General features: G+C 47.7%; 2 protein-coding genes across 2 annotated transcripts; one reads left to right on the top strand and one right to left on the bottom strand.

The window, feature by feature from the left end:
- Window positions 1-15796: 15796 nt before the first annotated feature.
- On the bottom strand, window positions 15797-16192 carry LOC122383930 (heat shock protein beta-1-like). Its single transcript, XM_043370813.1, has one exon. It carries the CDS (start codon window positions 16190-16192, stop codon window positions 15797-15799), a length of 396 nt encoding a protein of 131 aa, XP_043226748.1.
- Window positions 16193-20715: 4523 nt separating this feature from the next.
- On the top strand, window positions 20716-21963 carry LOC122383945 (heat shock protein beta-1-like). Its single transcript, XM_043370838.1, has one exon. It carries the CDS (start codon window positions 20864-20866, stop codon window positions 21689-21691), a length of 828 nt encoding a protein of 275 aa, XP_043226773.1. The 5' UTR covers window positions 20716-20863; the 3' UTR covers window positions 21692-21963.
- Window positions 21964-22034: the final 71 nt, after the last annotated feature.

The following is a 22034-nucleotide window of genomic DNA, read 5'->3' as shown; positions in this document are numbered from 1 at the left end:
TTTCTGAACCTCGCCACAAACTTGGCTATCTCAACTCAAACCCCATGTTAAAGGTGGGATAGTCCCTTTAAACGCTCGCCTGACTCAGCCTCGGCTGCTTGCGACGTCGTGGCAAGTAATTCACGCGACCTTGGCGAGGTCACGGAGGCGGGTCGATGGCCGGCAGTTGGCAAATTCTTGTTGGCCAGCCAATTCAGTCTACATTTGTTGTGCAACACATTCTTATCGAAAGGAATCGAGTGAAATGGCCTTCTGCCAATTTCATAGTTTAGTTAGTCTCTGGGGTAATGCCCGGTAATTCCTCGAACTTTGCAGGGTACATGGAAGTGCCCCACCCCTTGCACGAAATCGCCCCATACCTGGGGCGGTTTCGTTCAAACGTTCAGAGTTAGTAAAAGTCATTTTTCTAATAGAAGCGATAATTTTAGAGGATAACGTTTAAAGAGGGAAAATATCTGCAAATTCCATACTACATTCAACAATTTTACCATTGCACCAACCAAAGAACAGATACATGGATTTATCCTTTTTTGCACGAATGTGCCCCACGCTGGCATTTCAACTGGGCGGACGCAAGGGTCGGCGGCGGGCCGACCGCCACCGACACATGCCTGTGACTTACTATGTGAATACATGCCATATCTATGGGGAATGCATGGCATATGTATGGAGAATGTTTGAATGGCGAATGTATGGTAATGTATGGCGAATGTATGGCATATGTAGGTACCTATGGTGAATGGAATGGCGAATGTATGAATGGCGAATGTATGGCAATGTATGGCGAATGTATGGCAATGAATGGCACGGAGTTGACGTAAATAAATGAACAAACCTGGCCAGGCTTGAAAGCTTGGTCATCGATACTGGCTTTCTTCATACCATTATTCCTGTCTCAGTTTCTTTGACGACGCCATAGCTCTTTGACCTGGTATGACCCAGCCAACAGCCATTTTCACCAAGAGCGGTGAGAGATGCCCGTAGTGCTAACAATTTCGGTGAGCTCAGCAAACGGTGCGGCGACCAAAGAACAAAGCACTTCGGAAGGGTCACGTCAGGCCCCATCCCCACCCCACCCCACTCCCACCCCCACACACCAACGAGGGTTACGACTGAACCTACGGAAAATAGTTTGTCCCGAGTCGGAGACAGAGTCGGAGTCGAGGTCCGAATGACGACTCCGAAACCAGCCAGATCGACCTCAAAACCCGGAGTGGTGCTCATCTAGGTGGCGCTGAACGCTTTCTGTAGAGGGCAGCACTATTAGCTGCCAGCAGACAGTAACTCCAACCCTGATTACTCCGGGCAGGTCATAGGGTCGGCGGCGGAGAGCAACCCTGAATCTGATAGTGAACACTGAAGAACGTAAGATTCGTGATTAATGTGTTAATAAACTAAACCAAACTACACGTTTATCGTTCCTGTTTCATAGCAACAGGGCTGCCGAGTCGATGAATTTTCGGGCGACTTCGACTCCGACTCCGACTTAACCCGGTACCGCCTGGGCTATATCCGTACCCACAACAGCCTGGTGGGGTGGGGGGGGGGGGGTAAACCCTGTTATCTCGAGAACCAATGGTCGTATCGAGCTCCGCGAGGCGGCGTTCGCAGGTCTCTACGAGACCTTCCCAAAGCACTCTTAAGAGTTTAAGATTGAGGTCAACTTTCGGGTCAAGGTCGGCTCAAAGGTCAAATTCTGGGGTTTCTGCGTGATGAGGCTTACGGATAGCGGAATCGATAGCTCCTGCTCAAAACTCACCAAAAATGACCTCAAAGACTTAGTGAAGGCATCATGTGCGTTTAGGGGTCATACTAAGCATGGGTCAGGGTCAGGTCAGGTCACGAAATGTCACGGTAGGTCACTTTCTGCTACGTTGACAATGGGCATGCGACACATGTTTTAACCCTCACCGGCACAGGCCATTTTGCGCCCTTCGACGGCACAAGGGGGGGGGGGGGTTGGTACGACCCCCCCCCCCTCGCGTTTGGCCCCTGATCGAGCTAGAGCTTCGCAGAAAAAAAAACGAGCGTGCTGCCCGTCACGACAGGAAGCCGATGATACCCAATTTTAAAGTCCTAGGTCATCGGGTAACCTTCCAGGTCAGGTCAATGACCCGAAAACCGGGAAAATCGGGACCTGTTAGAAAGTCGTAAAGTGTGGCTGCTATGTAGTTTTCCGGGGTGCTGATCACGAATATCGTGTTAGTTTTGATCAGAGATGATGTCTTTAAGCCCAGATGTCTTTAAGATGACCAGGTCGGGTCAGGTCAGGTCAGGTCAGGTCAACCGGTAAGGGTTGTGACTTGTGACGACTGACGGGTATTCGTAATACGTGTCAACCGCCTCTGACAGCTTCGTAACATGTTAATAAGGCACCAAAACTACTTCGTAAATGTTTAAATGGTTGCCAAAATCGAATTCAGCTCCCAAAAACTAGCCTAGAAACATGTAAAACTCGAAAAAGTGAACCGAGGTCACCCGAGGTCACCAAAGGTCAATGACCTGACCTGACCTTCAGGTGACCTTGACACCCACCCTAATGTATGGGAGCAACATCAAATCACATGTTTGAACGTTTGAAACCACGAAAAGCTTGCAAACGCGCGGCTAATGCGAGCCGACATACGAGTACACCGAATCGCGATTCCGGCCAAACATGGTCTCGGAAAAGAGGTCACAGGTCAAAGGTCATTTGGGTCAGGGTCATGAAATTTTGAGGGTAGGTGTAAAATTGACCAATGCGAGGGTACTGAAAGTTTCGTCGCGATCGCCCGCTTTTTACGCGAGTTATTCGCGAAAAACCTTAGGGGGGGTTGCATCCCTCTGTGCCGGCGAGGGTTAAAAGGGTTATTTTTTACGCCTAATCCGATGGTCATTGTATATGTGACCCAAAGTCACTGTCCTGATCCTTAGTGTGTATTCAAAGCATAAACATCGTTTATACTACACATCACAAAGTCACTAGTCATGGCTAAGAAAAAACCTTTTTTAACATAAAATCCACTGTTCCAGACGAGCTTTGTCCCAGGAATCTAATGCTGCTATTTATTTTCACATGCGATGTTCAGAAGTGCCTAAAAATCACGGAAATGTTTTGACGTCACCATGCCCTATACATGTTGGAGCTATGCAGATTCAGGGCTTTTTTGGCTATTATATTAACAAAATTACTTTTTGATTTTTTTGCGGTCAAAATCCGGAAACTTTAAAAATCCGAGATGGCAGTTTAAAAGCCCTGTTCATTCTACACCTTATATGAAAAAACATTTTTCTGTGTCTCTAAAGCTGTAGGCCTGACAGCTCTTCCAGCGAAACATTTTTTTTTTGGTCGAAAATGGCAGAAATGACGTCACTCCGACGTCATTAGCGGCTAACCTATCATAGCCTTTGGAAAAACATTTGGTCACAATGTGTAAAAGCTATGCCCGGGAAGGTACTGAAAGTTTGGTGACGATCGGCGCAGCGGTTATAGAGATATATCGAAAAAAAACTAAAGGGGGCAAACAATGCCCCCACCCCCACCGCCTGGAAGGTTAAGCGTTTTGCTTTGCTCCAATAACGGACCCTCTCTTCGAGTCGAAACTCGACCATTTCAGTTTTCTGCTTACTGTTCGGTGTAGTCATCATCAAAAAGAGGAAAGATCCTTCCTCGCTGCATGAATGTTGGGACTTGGGAGCCGTCACCCGCTCGGCTCTTAACCCGCGACCGCCTGGGGGGGGGGTCGGATCCGACCCCCCTCCGTTTTTCTTGAATAACTCATGAACCGCTTACGCTATCAACTTGAAATTTGGCATACCTACCTTCTCCCCCATCAATTTGACGTCTCCTGTGTAGTTTTTAAGAAAATGTTTTTCAAAGCTTCTTGAGATATATCGATTTTAGTGATGTAACTACATGGCGTTTTCAGTCAAAAAGTGGTGAATATTTTTTTTTTTGAAGAATCGCAAAAATCAAGGTTTAAAGCAAATTGCAAATTAGGGACATGAATAGACGCAGCTCAACGAGTTCTTTAAAATGGCTATCTCGGATTTTCCATAAAATGCGTTTTTCACCCCTAAAAATTAAAAAAAAACTGTATTTTTAGAAAACAGCTAATAAAATCAACAATTTTGAGAATTTCCAAAAAACCGTGAACCCCCCCCCCCCCCCATCACGGCGCGGAGTAACCCGCGACCCCGCGTTATGGGGGGGGGGACAAAAGGGTCTCCCCGGTGGTTTTCGCAGATAACCCAGAAACGGCCGCGAATTTGGGCTTGAAACTTTCAGTACCTCTCCGGGCATCAATTCTACACAACTCCTGAAAAAAATGAGGCACCAGGTCATCTCATGTCACAAGCTACAGGGTTGGGCAGATAAATTGGGACAAAATACATATTTGCATTTAGAACGCCGTAACTTAGAAATTTGTAAACATAGGCATTTCAAATTTGGATCACTTATTGTTACACCAATTTTACACATTTATCACCAAATATGGTCACCGTGGTCCACCTGCATCAGTCCTTATCGGTGCCTTGACTGGCCGCACGCGCGGCGAGATCTCCCGTCTGAAATGGCTCGTAAATGTAGCCAACTGGCACTGCTGAGGCTCACCACCGTCACATGGGGACGTTCATTAGACTCACCCGCAAAAACGCCCCAGCAACCAAAACTTGTGTGGGCTTAGGTTTAATGAGGAAGGGGACATTTTCCCTTGGGTACAGTTTGCGGGATCCTCCGTTTCAGGAGATTTTGTATTTAATTTACTGTATGCCGGGGAGCTGACTCTTCGAAGACCATCACTCCATGCAGGATGCTGCCTTCTTCCATCTTGTTGATTCGAACTGCCGGAATAATGGTTGGGTACCCTGTAATGGCGAACCCCCTCCCGATTCCGTAAAATGAGGGGGCCCCACGTGACCGTCAGAAGTAACCGAGTGGAATGCCATCACCGATGTCTGCTGCATGCTTTTTGGAACTAAGATCACGTCTTCTGGGCTGGTTGCGATGTTACATATGGTGTTTGCGGTTGTTCATATCAAGGCCCTAAATACAAGGTTGCACGGACTTATTTCTACTAAACCTACCAGAATATAGTTTCACGGTTGGTTATTTAAATAATTATTCAATCAAAATTTCTTTATTGTTATCTCGTAATCATTTATAAGCAATTTCATAAATCAACTTTCAATTTGCTTGCCTTTTATAAGCAAAATAACTTTTCTAGTATTGGGTCAACATAGTGGTGTAGCAGTAGGAACCACATCTGGCAAAACCCCAATGCCTACATACAGCAGAAAAGCAGCCACCAGGTGTCCCACAGTCGCCACTTGGTCGCCACACAGATGTCGCGCGCGTCGCCAATCGCCACACTATCGATTTCCATAAGGACGCATATGTACGGATATGTATAGGAAAGTCGCCCTTAAGGATTACGCTTACATCCTTTGCTTATGAGGTCGGTGGTTGGAAATTGGGAGGGACTCAGCTATTTTTGACCACGGATATGCCTTTATCACATGATGAGGAACATGCTGATAAGCGTTTTATGCGTCATAACAGCACAAAAGTATTTTTAATCATTTTTCAAAAATAGCTGTTCTGCCGTATCTTTCAGTGCAAGGTGCCGTCGGTCATCCCCGACGTGACGTCATGCAGGGAATTTGCCAGATTTTCCTACTAGACTTCGACACCCCCTGAGTTCATATGTTCGGTTATGGGGATACCATCGTCGAAAAAGACCTGCACGTGCTTGCTCGCTTCTCCAAGCCCTTCAAGAGGAAACAATCTTTTTAACGTCACAGCTGCTTCAACATCTATGTTAACAGGTTGATATGCATCAATGCATAAGAGTACATGTTTGAGGTGCTGGTATATCGCTTTCTCATGGTGCGGCTACCTTCGTTGTAAGCTCGCGCCACTGTTTTCGCGAGGATCCTCTGATTTAACTGAATTTTGCCTTTTAGCCCCCCTGGAAGACCGGGGGAGCGGCCGGTGTCAATGCAATAGGTATGTAAGGATGAGTCAATATCATCTCTTCCTCCAACGTTTACGTCTGTTCGATACACACTACTTTCAGCCATTTGATGGAGCATAATTAGAGTATTGGCATGCATGTGCGCGCGGACTAAGTTGATAGTGGCTTGCTTAAGCCCACGTTCTGTGACCAGCCGGCTCAAAATTACAACGCAACCTGCATAACATGGAAAAGTATTCATTAGCCTATATTTATGTTCAAAAATTATCTTTATCACTCAAAAAATAGTCGTTTTAGAGGAAGTTGATATTTGTCCCAATTTATCTGCCCAACCCTGTATAGAGGTGTAACTGAGGTCATGTTCGGCGATTTTTCATCGAAAAAGTCGTTCAAGAAGAAAATTCGCAGAAAATCAGACTTTCAACCCAGAGACGCAAAAATCGAACTTAAGGAATAAAAAAGCATGGCAAACAAAATGGCTCTCCCGAAATTTTCTAAATACAAAAATCGCAAGATCTAGGAATTTTCTAACTAAAATTTAGATTTCTTGAAATGTTTTCTGAAATTTAGGGAAATTAAAAAAACGGAACGTATGTGAGAGAACATAGCCAAAAATTAAGAAAATATCTCTAAAACTGCCAGAGATTTAGTTATTTGAATGACTGAAAAGTAGCGACTGTTCTTATGACGTTACAATGTTTTCAGTATTTGGGCTTGAAATCAGTCAGAAGTAATATTCATTGCACTTATCAACATTGATCTATAATAAGGTTTACATATTGACCTATAGGTCAATGCTTACCTATCAACCTCTTTCTGACTGAATATGATCTTTCACGTGATAAAAGTCACTCTTACGTAAAAACATATTTTTCGTCGTAAATTAGTAAATGTATTTTGACTTTTTTATATTCCTGTTACGTCAAATGTCTAAGGAAAATGTTCAAGGATGTTTCTGTGGCTGCATATATATGACATGTCTTTTATAAAGACTCGAATATTCACATCAACATGCCTTACCTTGCGATTCACATAAGTGTTTTCTGATTGGTCGAGGCTGACCCCTATTGTGACGTCACAGATCAATGATCATCATCCATTCAGTCAGATAACTATCTTCATGCCAGATCTATCACATACATCATATCCAGAATCATTTTGCAAACCTAGATTCCTTTTTTATGGCCGACTTCTCATCATTGTAAATTGGACTGATTTGACCTTGTTTGACCTCCTTATGACGTCACAGGTCAAATATGAAGGTCATTGATATCCTATCCGATTGTGCATCTAGATGGTTTCTTTCGAATGTCGTTTGAATTTTTCCGATCCGGCTATTGGTTTTGGAGATACGAAGCGGGGCCTTTTGCCCTCCCCCCCCCCCAACAGAACGTGGAACCTGCCAGACCACAGCGGGGCGCGGGGCGTTATATAAGAATTACATCAGTACTAAAATGCGTATTAGAACGGTTCAGCAGTGTGGTTATTGTTGATCTGCAAATGATTTAGGCTCGCATTCCACAGCGGGTTATATAACCTGGATCGGATCATTTCAACACTGCAGTGTCGCAAAATATCCATCTTCCTAGCACTACACGCGACATGAAGCAAATGCGCAGCAAGTAAAGCAAGCAAATGCATGACGCCATGAATCATGACACAGTGAGACTTTCGAGAGCAGCGTTATTCAAACAATGAACAGATTTGATAATGCCATGTTGCGAAATAGCTGCCTTAAAGGGACTATCCCACCTTTAAAGGTAGTGTGCCAGCTTTCTTGGACCATATGGAGTTAATGACCCGGATAAGGAGAACCGGATTTTTAGAACTTATCCATACCTTCAAAACTTATGGAAACATCTTAAAAATTCTTCAAATTTTGAGTACCCCAGTGCGAAATTCGCCCCGACGGGTCGTCGGTCGTACCCCAACCACATTTCACACCACTATGAACAATAAATGCACACACTAAAATCGCTATTACCGATAGGCTCATCCAATCAAGTTTCGATAAACCCGTTCATCATCATCTCCTGCGGTTTCGAACACGCCTGTTAGGTGGCTTCTGATGCTCGTCGAGGTCGGAATTTCCAAATACGCGTGGTGCGTCGGGCCGCGCGCTCTGACTTCGGCCAAGAAAAATGCGTCAGCTGATCATTGTCATTTCTGCCACTTGCGTGTGGTGTAATGGGGTCATAACTTAAGAGACGCTGTTTCATATCAATTATTTTACATAACATCATATTTCAAACCACAAATTAATGCAGGGTTACTTTTACAGGAAAAGTTGAGAGGGGGAATAAAGTTCGGGGCAAAGGCGGATCCAGGGGCATCTGAAAGGGGGGTGGGCGGCAATACCATTAGGTTTTTCGTTAGGATGGAGCCCGCAGAACCTTACCTACCCCCAAATCCTATTCTTTCCTCGGGTTTCAGCCACTTTATTTTGGAAGGTTGCCAAAAAATAATTTTGCTAAAAAATATACGCACCTACCTTGGCTGTAAGGGGCGGGGGAGGTCCCAACTTGACTGCGCCCTTGCAAATGCCAATCAGTAGTATCAACCTATCAGTGGTATCAATAACTAGTAGGTATACCCCGGCCAAACATTAAGTAACGCCTTTCTAAAGAGAGAGGTTAATCCGCGCCCTGATTGGAGGTCATTTTGGCCCCCATGTGGGTTTTCTTGAAAAGCGAAAAACGGCGGCGCGCAGCGCCGCCAAATTTTTAGTACCTTACCGGGTATCAATTTGAAACCTTCGCACAAAATTTCAAGTCTTAGGTCACCTTAGGTCAGGAGTAATTGATGTCAAACTGTTCGAGCAAAAATGAGCAAAAAACATGAAATTCTTAAACGCTCACAAAAGCTACAGTTAACGAGCAATTCCAAAGTTCTTTGTGTGGTCGTGTATGTAGAGAAACGACGGCGCTACAAAACTGCAACCTCTACAACTACAAGGTGGGCAGTGATATCCGAACAAAAACTAATGAAGCACAAAACTTGAATTATTACTATTAGTATTAGTGAGCAGTGAAAGTTCCATTGGGAAAGCCGGCTGTGATGAGGTACATTTTTTTTTTGCGCCCTGTTCTGCATGCAAAGCAGATGAACGTGAATGCTGCATAAAGAGAAAAGTCATTTATTACTCAAAGCTTTAATGCCTATGGGACAAAAATAACGTTGTTTTTCCTTCAATGATTCCGGTTTGGAGGATGGTTAAACACGGCCATTGTCATATTGGGACAAAAAATTTTACATTGGCCTTGGCGTCGATGAAAAAGTGAAAATAATCGTGAATAAATGGGTCGTTTCTGAGAAAGAACACAGAATATAAAAGGGGGTCCAAAAGGGGGTCACCTTCTTTTTGCGTCAAAGGAGGGGCCATGGCCCATTGCCCCCCTCCCCCTGTATCCACCCTTGGTTCGGAGAGGTAATCCCGTCCCGTCCCCCGCCGGTTTCTACGCCGACGCCTGTACCGATATGTCAGTGATTGCGAAAAGACGGAAGAGACAAGACAAGAGACGGTCCCACCGACTATCCGATCGGTATCGGGTCAAATCTGGAGTTCCTGCTGCACTGAACGTAAAATGGTTGGATGGAACCGAAAATTGAAAATTAATAATTATCTTAACGCCAGCAACGTTGATTGATGACGAGAATCTGATTAACGATGGCTATAGAATCTGAATAGCGAATTGATTGAAAATGGGCTCCAAAATAAATTTGAAAGGGGGAAATTCCCCTTTCCCTCCCTAGCCGTTCAGACACGATTTGAAAGGGGGAGCGGAATTTTCGAAGGGGGGAAATTCCCCTCTTCCCCCCCTTTAAAAGTAACCCTGAATTAATGTTCGACAGCCAAATTTAAGAAACAATACCAATACAGGCTTACAGTTTAAGGCTCGACATTGTGTTGTCTACGATTAGACAGCTGATAACTCATTCCCGTACGTCGTATGGTCGTAACACTATAATGACCTTTGCTTATTGTCACAAGTGCGCCGCATTCGCGATTGTTGCCCGACGCCTGTTTGCAGGTGAGCCCACTACAGTTGTTATACATATCTAAAAACCGATAAACTTTTAGGCGAAAAAGGCACTATTCCAGGCCCATTTTTGATTTTTTTTGCGATATTAGGTAAAAACAGAAGCTTCTTATCCTAGGAAAAATAAAACGGGAAATCTTTCAAAGGTGGCACACTACCTTTAACATGGGGTTTGAGTTGAGATAGCCAAGTTTGCGGCGAGGTTCAGAAACCACTATCTATCTAGGTTTCAACCCCCGCGGCCTCTTGGTGTTGAAGAAATCCGTTCCCTTCATTTGAAAATGGGCCTTGTACAAGGCCCTATCTTCAACATGGAGCGACCGTTAGTGTGACGTCACCTCGTTTAGTCATTCTGATTTAAATGGGTTTGTTCGTTGAAAAATCGCTTAAAACTTGATCTGAACTTTGTTGTGGTGCCTACAGAGTAAAAACAATCAGCTTTATGACAGTAATGTGGCCTGGGGAAAGAGGTAATTTTGGGCTGTGACGTCACATATTTGAAAGTTTGTGTTTGGAATATGGAAAGCCTAAGATGTTTAATGAAAAATAAATGCCAGAACCGTGTTCCTGGTCATCCAATTTATAAAGTCGGGCACAATTTAACTGGTTTTAACAACATTTTAGAAGGTGGGATAGTCCCTTTAACCATCTAATGCGCAGTTTAGCGCTCAATGTAACCCTGACGTCATGGGTTTGGCTATCGGAAAAGTAAAGGTCTAGAATGGGGGGGGGGCAGCCAGGGGGGGTGAAAGGGGTGAGATCTCACCCCCGTCTCTTATCCTAGGGGCCCACCGTCGATTCGAACTGTAACGTTATGCAGCCTGACAATTTTTTATCATAATGTCAAGGTCCGTCATAGCCAGGGGGGGTGAAAGGGGTGAGATCTCACCCCCGTCTCTTATCCTAGGGGCCCACCGTCGATTCGAACTGTAACGTTATGCAGCCTGACAATTTTTTATCATAATGTCAAGGTCCGTCATAGGACTGAAAACAGTTTTCAGTATAGCCCCCCCCCCCTTTAGGATTTATAGTCCCATTTTATGATTTAAGAGGGTACATCCAAGACCCGATTGAACTAATCCAAGGCCTAGGAGGGCCCGTTCCATGACATGAGAGGGCCATTTCAGGCCTGAGAGGGCCCATTTCAGGTCTGTGAGTGCCCATTTCAGGCCTGAAGGGGCCCATTTGAAGCTGAGAGGGCCCATTTCAGGCCTGAGAGGGCCCATCTGATGCCTGTGAGGGCCCATTTCAGGCCTGAAGGGGTCCATTTCAGGCCCTAGAGGGCATGTTTGAGGCCTGATAGGGCCCATTTCAGGCCTGAGAGGGGCCCATTTCAGGCCTGAGGGGGCCCATGTCAAGCTTGAGAGGGCCCATTTCATGCCCTAGAGGGCCTGTTTGGGGCTAGAGAGGGCCCGTTTGAGGCCAGAGAGTGCCCGTTTGAGGGCTGAGAGGGGCCCATTTCAGGCACCATTTCAGACCTGAGAGGGCCCAGTTACGGTATGAGGGGGCCCTTTTTCGACATTTCCGGGCTGAGGGGGCCCATTTCAGGTCTGAGAGGGTCCATTTTTCAGGTCTGAGAGGGCTAATGTCAGGCCTGAGAGGGCCCATTTCAGGCCCTAGAGGACCTATTTGAGGCCTGAGAGGGGCCCATTTCAGGCCTGAGAGGGCCCATTTCAGGCCCTAGAGGGCCCATTTCAGGCCCTAGAGGACCTATTTGAGGCCTGAGAGGAGCCCATTTCAGGCCTGAGAGGGCCCATTTGATGCTGTGAGGGCCCATTTTAGGCCTGAAGGGGTCCATTTAAGGTCTGAGAGGGCTAATGTCAGGCCTGAGAGGGCCCATTTCAGGCCCTAGAGGACCTATTTTAGGCCTGAGAGGGTCCACTTCAGGCCTGAGAAGGGCCCATTTCAGGTCTGAGAGGGCCCAGTTCAGGCCTGAGAAGACATCCCAGGAATGAAAGGATCATCCTATGTGTGGGAGGGTCCGCACTCCGTGCCTGGTCTGGGTCTGAGAGGGCCTACCCTAATCCTGATTGAGCCGATATCATGTTTGATATAGGTCAACTCACCACATGTATATTGATCGCCCAATTCATGCCTAATGGGCCCATCTCAAGACTTAGAGATTTTATGCTTCAGGAAGCCTACCCCAAGCGTGAGGGGGCCCATAGAGGTTTTTGAGGCTCATGGAGGTCAGAAGCGGCGGAACACCTTCAATTAAGGGGGGGCGGGCACTGCCGACTTTTGGTCCCATTCTTTCCATGCAACGCCCATAGCGCTAATGTTAAAATGCCAAAATCAAAGGGGGCACGGGGCCCCGGTGCCCCCTTATATGACCTCGTCTCCTATATCAAACGTAATAGTCGAAAAAACTGATGTTGAGCTTTTTTAAAAGCCTTTTGACCCAGCCCGATCCTTTGAGTGGCCGCTGGCCATCAATTGCACGCTGTCCATCAAATATGGGCAGAATGGTCGTGTTTCTGTAAATATGCTGTTGTTTTTTACGTGCCTCTTCAGATCAAGAGATATTTGTCCTTTTCCCTGATTTGGCTGGTAATGATGACAATGATCTGACCTTCGTTGTTGGTAAGGGGCCCCCATTTGGTTGAGGGGGGCCCACTTTGCTGGGGGGCCCATCGCGAACGTCTCTCACCCCCGTCGCCAGAGTTCTGGCTGCGCCACTGTGCCCGATCTATCACATACATACATCATATCCAGAATCATTTTGGAAATCTAGGTTCCTTTTTTATGGCCGACTTCTCGTCATTGTAAATTGGACTGATTTGACCTTGTTTGACCTCCCTATGACGTCACAGGCCAAATATGAAGGTCATTGATATCCTATCCGATTGTGCATCTAGATGGTTTCTTTCGAATGTCGTTTGAATTTTTCCGATCCGGCTATTGGTTTCGGAGATACGAAGCGGGGCCTTTTGCCCTCCCCCCCCCCCAACAGGACGTGGAACCTGCCAGACCTCAGCGGTGCGCGGGGCCTTTATATAAGAATTACATCAGTACTAAAATGCGTATTAGAACGGTTCAGCAGTGTGGTTATTGTTGATCTGCAAATGATTTAGGCTCGCATTCCACAGCGGGTTATATAACCTGGATCGGATCATTTCAACACTGCAGTGTCGCAAAAAATCCATCTTCCTAGCACTACACGCGACATGAAGCAAATGCGCAGCAAGTAAAGCAAGCAAATGCATGACGCCATGAATCATGACACAGTGAGACTTTCGAGAGCAGCGTTATTCAAACAATGAACAGATTTGATAATGCCATGTTGCGAAATAGCTACCTTAAAGGGACTATCCCACCTTTAACATGGGGTTTGAGTTGAGATAGCCAAGTTTGCGGCGAGGTTCAGAAACCACTATCTATTTAGGTTTCAACCCCCGCGGCCTCTTGGTGTTGAAGAAATTCGTTCCCTTCATTTGAAAATGGGCCTTGTACAAGGCCCATCTTCAACATGGAGCGACCGTTAGTGTGACGTCACCTCGTTTAGTCATTCTGATTTAAATGGGTTTGTTCGTTGAAAAATCGCTTAAAACTTGATCTGAACTTTGTTGTGGTGCCTACAGAGTAAAAACAATCAGCTTTATGACAGTAATGTGGCCTGGGGAAAGAGCTAATTTTGGGCTGTGACGTCACATATTTGAAAGTTTGTGTTTGGAATATGGAAAGCCTAAGATGTTTAATGAAAAATAAATGCCAGAACCGTGTTCCTGGTCATCCAATTTATAAAGTCGGGCACAATTTAACTGGTTTTAACAACATTTTAGAAGGTGGGATAGTCCCTTTAACCATCTAATGCGCAGTTTAGCGCTCAATGTAACCCTGACGTCATGGGTTTGGCTATCGGAAAAGTAAAGGTCTAGAATGGGGGGGGGGGGGGGGTTCCGGGGAGCGTGCCTTTTCGATTGTTTCCTATTTCGATCATCTTTCCTCTGAGCGCAAGGCCGTTCTTAGTTCTTAGAGCCACGTAAATGGGACTGGGGAGTGGGTAGGGTATTAATAGTATGAATAATGAACTGAGTTAACAACCGTATTGACCGTACGGCTGTAGTCAGTAAATGACTACTGTATGGGGTAGCGGCCAGTAGTAAAAAAAAATATTGCCCGATGTAACGCCACAGTATCCCGAGGGTGAAGACCGAAAAATGCTTTATTGCCGAGGCGTAGCCGAGGACAATAATGCTTGTTTACAGTGGCGGCACAGAGGGGAATGTTTTTTTTCTTATTGCCCCTACCCCAAAAAGTATTCACTTTCTATGGCCCACCCCAACACGCTAATCAATATCGTTAATGTCGTTGCCCAGAAGAAAATTGAAAAAGAAATCAAATTTTAAACACACACGGATTACTATTGCCCGTTGTCATGGTGTCACTAGCAAAAATATGTATTCCTTCAGAAGGAAATTAAATGTGAAAATTGCGCTCAACAGTCAAAATTATTATACACCCAGTTATCATGAGTTACGAAATAATATAATTAGACGGTCATATCACATTTAAAAGTGACTCTATCGCATGTGTCCCCACTTGGGGAGGGGGGGGGGACATCATAGGCATTTATCTCTCGTCTCAGTCTCCCACATCCACACAAATTAACGAAATTTTGCAAATTTTCTCGTACAGAAATAAGCTTTCACATGACTTTCATAAGGAAAATTACATGTTAAATGCCAAGAAGGGAACAAGGAAACAATGTCCTAGAAGTTTGGAAAATGCCAATGGAAAACTTATCCAAGAGCACGCCCCACGACGCCTCCGGGCACAAGTCAATTTTTTTTCGGGAGTGTCTAAAAATCAGACGAGACTAGCGGACGAGCCCATGCTCAGTTACTACTGGCCCGAGATTGATAATTCTTTCACCATTCAATAGCGGATAACTTATTTAAGTGCCGTTTTTCGTTTTTTTTTTTTGGCGATTGGTTAACTCTGACTGGACCAATCGGACCAAAATGGTCCAGAAACATAGACCACCTTAAAAGCAGACGAGCCCATGCTCCGAAACTACTCGGCCGAGTTCAATGAAACCTTCACCATTAGACGCGCCGCTGTCTGAAACGGTGCCTTTTACGATAATTTTTTCATTGGTCCACCCTAAGTGGTCCAAATCGGTCCAAAACTCCCAAAAACTGTTGCAGACGAGCCCATGCTCCGAAACTACTGGACTGATTTCGATGAAACCTTCACCGCTGGACGCGCCGCTGTCTGAAATGGTGCTATTTTTCATACCTAATTTTTTGATTGGTCCACCCCAAGTGGTCCAAATCGGTCCAAACCCCCTAAAAAACTGTTGCAGACGAGCCCATGCTCCAAAACTACCTGACTGATTTACCCCCCCCCCCTCACCTCATTCCCCGTCCCCCCCCCCCAAACCCTTCAGTCGCTCGGGGACATAACTTGAACTGCATCACGCCGAAAATCTACATCCACGCACATCCCATTCAATTTGCCACCAGACCACTGCGATTAGCTGCGCCTGTTCGGTATCAACAAGTCTTCATTCACAGACAACAAACTCCAGTAGAAGCATCAGCATCGGTCAACATTTATTGGCCCGATCAAACACAGATACAAACCACGCCGCGGCAGCGTGGCAGACAGAGACCCAAATCGCGCACATCTCTGGGCTACAATCAAAAATCAATCGAGGGTCCATATGATCCCTGAAAGCGCGTCGCCCGCAGCACCTCGCGTATGGTGAACAAAACAGTAACTTACAAATTCGGCTCGATACATAACCATAGCCGCGGGCGCGGGCAGCAGTCCACCGACTCGACAAATCACAGCTCACTTTTTGCCCTCGACCTTCGGGGCGTCCCCGGCACCCTCGATGGCGATCGGAATGTCCCTGGTCGCAGGCAGCGCCGGCTTGTTGATGTAGGGCGCCTCCAGCAGCAGGTCGCCGTTGGGGGTCAGGTGGGAGGTGAGCTGGTCCACCTTGGTGTTCTGCGGCAGCGTCATCTGCCGCACCGTTCGGCTGTGCGAGTAACCGTCCTCGTGCTTCTCCTCGTGCTCGGCCCGCACGGTCACCACGTTGTCGGCTACCTTGACCACCACTTCGTCAGGTTTGTAGTGGCCCAGGTGCATCGAAGCCTGGAACTTGTCCGAATCCTTCAGGGTGTGATGGGGCTCGATGTCCGCCAAGAGCGGGAACACGGCCCATGGCTCCAGCAGCAGATCCATCGCAGAAAGTAGCGCGAGCGAGCGAGACACAGACCAACCACGACAAACACCACTCAAATGTCTGACTCCGCGGGCGGCGGGCCGGTCACTTTTGTTACCAGACAGACGGGACGGGATCCGCCGGCACTGCACGGGACTGTTCCGGACACCGGCGGCGTCAACTGGCGACGGCTCACCAATGATCCATTTCGCGAGCTCGCTCCGTGTTGATGATGTATCTTTGACTCTCATTGGCCGGAGACCTCTGACGTCATACCCCAGTACTGGCTTCTGATTCGCTGCTAGATGACGTCGCTGTACGATCAGCTGGGTGTCGAGACCAGTCTGGGCGTTTCGGAATGTTACGAGTGAGGTAGGCCCTCAAGGCCGTGCAACCGGAACATTCCAAAGGGGGGGGGGGGGGAACTGACGCTCACGCGACTGTAGATTCCGCCTTCCGGTGCCGTCTGGAATGTTCAATTGAACGTTATTGCTTGATCGCTGGATAACATTGCTAGGTGTTAAATGCCGCCTCCCGGCTCCGTAAATTTTAGGTAAGGAGGACCCGGATCGAAAAAGAAAAAGGGTTGGAAACTGGACAAAAAAAGCCAGAGACTGTCTGGCGTGATGAATCAACTCCGATTTTTCCATTACTCCGATTTTTCCATTACTATTTCAAATATTCAAATCTATGATGCGGGGGATTTTATGATCCAAGGCTTAGATATATATATACATAGAAGGCTATGTCTATGCACGTAGCGACCGACAAGTGGCTTTCGAAAGAACGCCGAAAATCATGGTAAAAGTAATTAGGTCATTCTTTTAGGTAAGGTCACCAGACGTCATCACAGATCAAATTTTGCCCATTTCAACATTTTTTTCAGCCCGAGAGAGAGAGAGAGAGAGAGAGAGAGAGAGAGAGAGAGAGAGAGAGAGAGAGAGAGAGAGGGAGAGAGAAAGGGAGGGAGAGAAAGAGAGAGAGAAGGAGAGAGAGGGAGAGGGAGAGAGAGAGAGAGAGAGAGAGAGAGAGAGAGAGAGAGAGAGAGAGAGAGAGAGAGAGAGAGAGAGAGAGAGAGAGAGAGAGAGAGAGAGAGAGAGAGAGAGATCGGCGTAAAACTCGGGACCAATAAAGCTACGGCACCGCGGAAAAGCACATCGGTCAATAGTCAACGGCTGAGCCTGCAGAGAGCAAAACATTATTGCGGAAACTGATTGCCGGCGATAACTTTGATTAAAAACTTTGGCAAAATTACTTTTACCGATTTCGTGCTCCTCTCGTGGAAAAGTGTCGAATGAATTAAGTAATAAGTTGTCCTTATAAGCTTAAGGGCAACTTTAAGCTTTGGCCGCCCTCAGGTCAACGTAATGACTTGTTGAGGTCTCGCCGGATGGGGTGGGGGCGTGTACCGCCCCTCAACCATATTATTTTTTTCGCAATAGTTCGGAACAGCCGGCGATACAGAGCTAACACTCAGCATACCTGACATTTGATCTAAGCCCAAATCCAAATCTTGTGACACCAACCGCATTTTCAGGTCATCAGGTCACTGACCTGTGACGTCATAAGCGAACTTCTGCACGACCCCAAAATGTCGCAACTGATCGCAATGTCCTCAGTGCCAAATGAGCTTTCATGCCGGGAGATGAAACTTACAGGACCTGAAATCATTCAGAGGTCTCGCAGCCTGTATAATGTATATCTCCAATTTTTCTTAAAGGAACCCTCCCACCTTCAAAAAAGTTAATGAATTGGCATGAAGGTGATGTCGCTCGGTTCAGAAAGAGCAAAAACGAATATCACTGAAATTTGGTAGGCTACCAAATTTCACCGAAAAATATTCACCGGTTTTCAAGATATTAGACATTTACTTTTGTTTACTTTTTGGGGATCTCCGCTGTTTCTAGCGACTTCATTTTGGAAGTGCGGCGTTTGCGGCAGATGTTGCGCGCAAATAGCATATACCACCACTGCTTCACAAAGATGTTAGTATAAGGTTTTAAAATCGTTAGATCACCGCTGATGTCACAAATTTTAAGGGGGCATCCTAATGCATTAGCCCCTTAGAATCCGAAAACTGTAAGTTTGAAATTCCATATCTCCGAATTAAAGCATTTTTCGATGTTGTGAGTGCCCAAACCGGTATTTGCAGGCCATGGCCACCAATTTGGCTATCTCAACTCAAAACTAATGTTAAGGTGGGATGGTCACTTTAAGTATCACCTGAGATCAAGTCGGTGACGTGTGACCTCACCGTTAAATGTCAATGGGGAGGGGCTTGAAAGTTGAATATGAATGTTATTTCGGCACCGGGAATGATATAAGACTACCTAAAGTAGGTACATACATTGAATCGTGAGTTCATGCAATCCTAGCAAGGTCCGATGCTTCACTTTTGCATCATTACCTTGCGTGACGCCATTCATGACATCACTAAAGCCATATAACTTCTTTCAATAATTTCCGATTAAGTTGAGCTAGCGAATCAGGAAAGCCAGTGCCACCAATGGACTCGGGAAAAAAATTTGAATCGAATGATGTGTGGTATGACCCTTTCAACCAGCTTCGAGCGCTAAGCGGCTCTGACCTGACCTTCACACGAGGTCAACACTTAAACCTGCGCCCGGCTGGACCCATAGGCGGCGGAACGGGGAGGGCACCAGGGCACCGTGCCCCCCCTTTGATTTTGGCATTTTAACATTAGCCCTATTATGGGCGTTGCATGGAAAGAATGGGACCAAAAGTCGGCAGTGCCCCCCCCCCCCCCTCATTGAAGGTGTTCCGCCGCTACTGGCTGGACCTCTCAGCCAGCTTTGCCATAGCGTATTTGGCCACACCAGGTTATCACGGAAAGTAAGAAAGCTAGAGAGACGCAGGAAAAGCAATAGATGGATCGTTGTACGATCTTTCAGGATCACACTGGTCATTTTCGATCAAGTCATCGGTCAGGTCACTGGAGGTCGATAAAAGCAAAACGATCACAAATTTGTATTGCCGATTGAAGTAGACAACACGGCGTCCCGTTCAAAACTGTATTCCTTCCCGCCGGCCGCTCACGGGGGGGGGGGGGGGGGGGGGTCACGGAAACGATCTCCAACTAGCACACAGAATCGTGATTTGATGCACTCCTTGCAAGGTTACATGCGTCACTTTTGCAATGTTGACCTTGCGTGACGTCATTTATGACGTCATTAGGGTCATATTAGTTTTTCGTCAATAACTCCCGATCAAATTGAGCTAGCGAGTCGGGAAAGCCATCAATGGACTCAGGAAAACCTGCCAAATCCAATGATATGCGACATGACCAACTCCGACCAATTTCGTGACCTGGGGGCGCTGACCTGACCGTCACCTGAGGTCAACACCCTAAGTTGACCTCACCCAAACAAAAAGTATATCATTCGACGCGCCTGAGCGAGGCGAACACGATGCTGCCAAAATCGCGGCTCTGCGGCCATTTTTTGCGAAGTTATTCACCAAAAACGGGACCGTACCTTGGGGCACTTGACCTGACCTCAGAGGTCACCGGTTGACCTAGGACCTTAAAATCGGGTATCAATCTCTGCGTCTCGTAACGGCGCACACGCTCGTTTTTTCCGCGACGCGCTAGCTTCACCAGGGGCGAAACGACGAGGGGGGTCGTACCCGCCTCCCCCCCCCCCTCTGTAGGGCACAATGCATATGGCAGTCGGGTCAGTCGGGCCAATCTGCGCTTGTGCTAGCTTGCAAAAATGAGCATAGCGCAGGCTAGTGCTATCCATAATCCAACGGCTGAATTTACAATCAGCAGGCACCGATAACCGCCAGTGGGCAGGTGCTGGACTGGAACAACGTCGAACAATGCCGAAAAATGGTAATCAGTGGCAAAATTCGTTTTATGAATCGATAATTAGTTGTCGACAACTTAGTTGTTTTAAGAAGTCCATCACACGATAGGTGCATTTTTTGGCAAGTAAATAGTGCAGACAGCTATTTATGCCCGTGAGCATGTCCAGTTTTTGGTTTATGCCGCCGCATGCCGAATGAACTTGTTACAAAGGGATAGGCAAGGCAGTATATCATAGGTAGGTACAGTGAGAACCACGAGAAAGAATATTGGGCTTATTTATGCTCACATTTTTAGTTGAAGGCATAGGTAATTGTCGGATGTTAGCTAGAATTGTTATCCACCCCTTTACGAAACAGTCGATGGCTCCCTCATGTTCTCGATGTTTTCGGTGGTCCCCACTCCCCAGACCCCAGTCCCCGCCCGCCGCGCTGTTTCGTAATACCCCGATACTGAGCCGGCGCCCGGGGCCCAGCCGGTAGGCATTGATCCGCACTGACCTTGAAATGACATTCCGTCCGGTGTTGTGTTGCACGCCACGCGGCCACTGACCAGCCGGCGGCGATCGATTACCAGAATCCTCCACATGGATCTGTTTCTCGAAGCTGCTCCGCCCTTCTGAAAGCTGAGCCTCCATTCGTTGCTGTTTGATGACGTCACACTCTCTACGGGCGCTGATTGGCCAGCGTTGTCCGGCCCTGCGAAGGCTCGTCTCTGGTGATTTCTGTCGTCGAGAAAGCTCCGGTCAGCTGTGGAGAGCGGGTGGCGTAGTTTATATTCGCGCTTTCGGCCCGCAGAGGCAATCAGTCGGATTTGAGCCTTCGAAGAGCGAGCGGAGCTCAAGCGAGTTTTCAGCGACAGAAGCATGGATACGTTCCTGTTCTTCGAGCCCTACGGCCGCCGGTGGGCGCCCCGGCGGGACATCAGCTCCCACGGACCGCTGAGCTTTTGGGACCCGTGGTCAACTTTTGCCGAGCTGGACGGGCCCGTCTGGCGCCCATTCACGCACGTCCCAGGACAGCAGTGTCTGAGGGGTCCTCAGCAGGAGCAGCAGCAGCAGGTGAAGAAGGCCGAACCTGAGAAGAACGAGGGCTTCAAGCTAGCTCTGGACGCGACTGGCTACAAGCCGGAGGAGGTCAGCGTGAAGCTGTCTGACGGCGTGGTCACGGTTCGCGCCCGCCACCACGAGAAGACCAGCGGCGGTCTGGTGACCAGCAGCATGGTGCGCCGTGTCCGTCTGCCGGACAATGTCGACGCCAGCGCTCTGAGCTCCCGGCTGACCCGCGAGGGCCAGCTGGTGCTGGAGGCTCCTCCGGTCGGCTCCAAGGAGGCCATCAAGGCGCCCGAGGAGAAGAAGGCGGTGGAGGCGGCGCCGGCCCCGGAGCAGATGCAGGTGGCTGAGCCGGTCGAGAAGCCTCAGTTCCAGGTGGGTGTGGACGTCAGCGCCTTCAAACCGGAGGAGGTGAGCGTCAAGGTGGACGGCGGCGTGGTCACCGTGGACGCTCACCGCGAGGAGAAGTCTGACGAGGGCTGTTCCAGCATGCGCATGGTGAGGAAGTTCACTCTGCCGCCCGGTGTCAACCCGGACCTGCTGAAGTCCCGGCTGACCTCCTCCGGTCAGCTGATGGTGGAGGCGCCCGAGAGCGAGCCGCCGGCCAAGGAGGGAGGCGAGGGCGCCATGGAGACTGCCTAACTCGCCCGGGTCCCCCTTCCCCTCCCCGGCCCACCGGCGACCCCCAGTAGCTGCCGCCGGGCCGGCGCGGAGCTGTGCTACCTACCTGAGTGTCTGAGGCGCGGGGAAGCGCCCTGTCTCGGTTCGTTTGTTTTGTAGTCCAGTCTTGTTTGCGGCACGGGCTTGATTTGCGATGGGAAGTGATTTGTAAAATGTTACTGATGGTCTGCCACATTACCACGTTGCTTTCTGTGAATAAACGCTTAATGATGAATAAAATTGGGCTTTTTGGATACAGGAGAGTAACGGGAAAGAATGCGGGTGGAGATGGCAAACTGGTAGCTCTCAGGTGTCATAAGTATAA

The sequence above is a fragment of the Amphibalanus amphitrite genome, unplaced genomic scaffold (genome assembly GCF_019059575.1).
Source record: "Amphibalanus amphitrite isolate SeventyFive unplaced genomic scaffold, NRLGWU_Aamphi_draft 000177F_arrow, whole genome shotgun sequence".
NCBI classification, from domain to species: Eukaryota; Metazoa; Arthropoda; class Thecostraca; order Balanomorpha; family Balanidae; genus Amphibalanus; species Amphibalanus amphitrite.
Note: the sequence above shows the minus strand (reverse complement) of the source record. Positions and strands in the feature narration are given on the sequence as shown.

Bases quoted from the DNA above. Each gene is read 5' to 3' on its own strand.
- LOC122383930 (XM_043370813.1), bottom strand. From the start codon at position 16,192: ATGGATCTGCTGCTGGAGCCATGGGCCGTGTTCCCGCTCTTGGCGGAC.
- LOC122383945 (XM_043370838.1), top strand. From the start codon at position 20,864: ATGGATACGTTCCTGTTCTTCGAGCCCTACGGCCGCCGGTGGGCGCCC.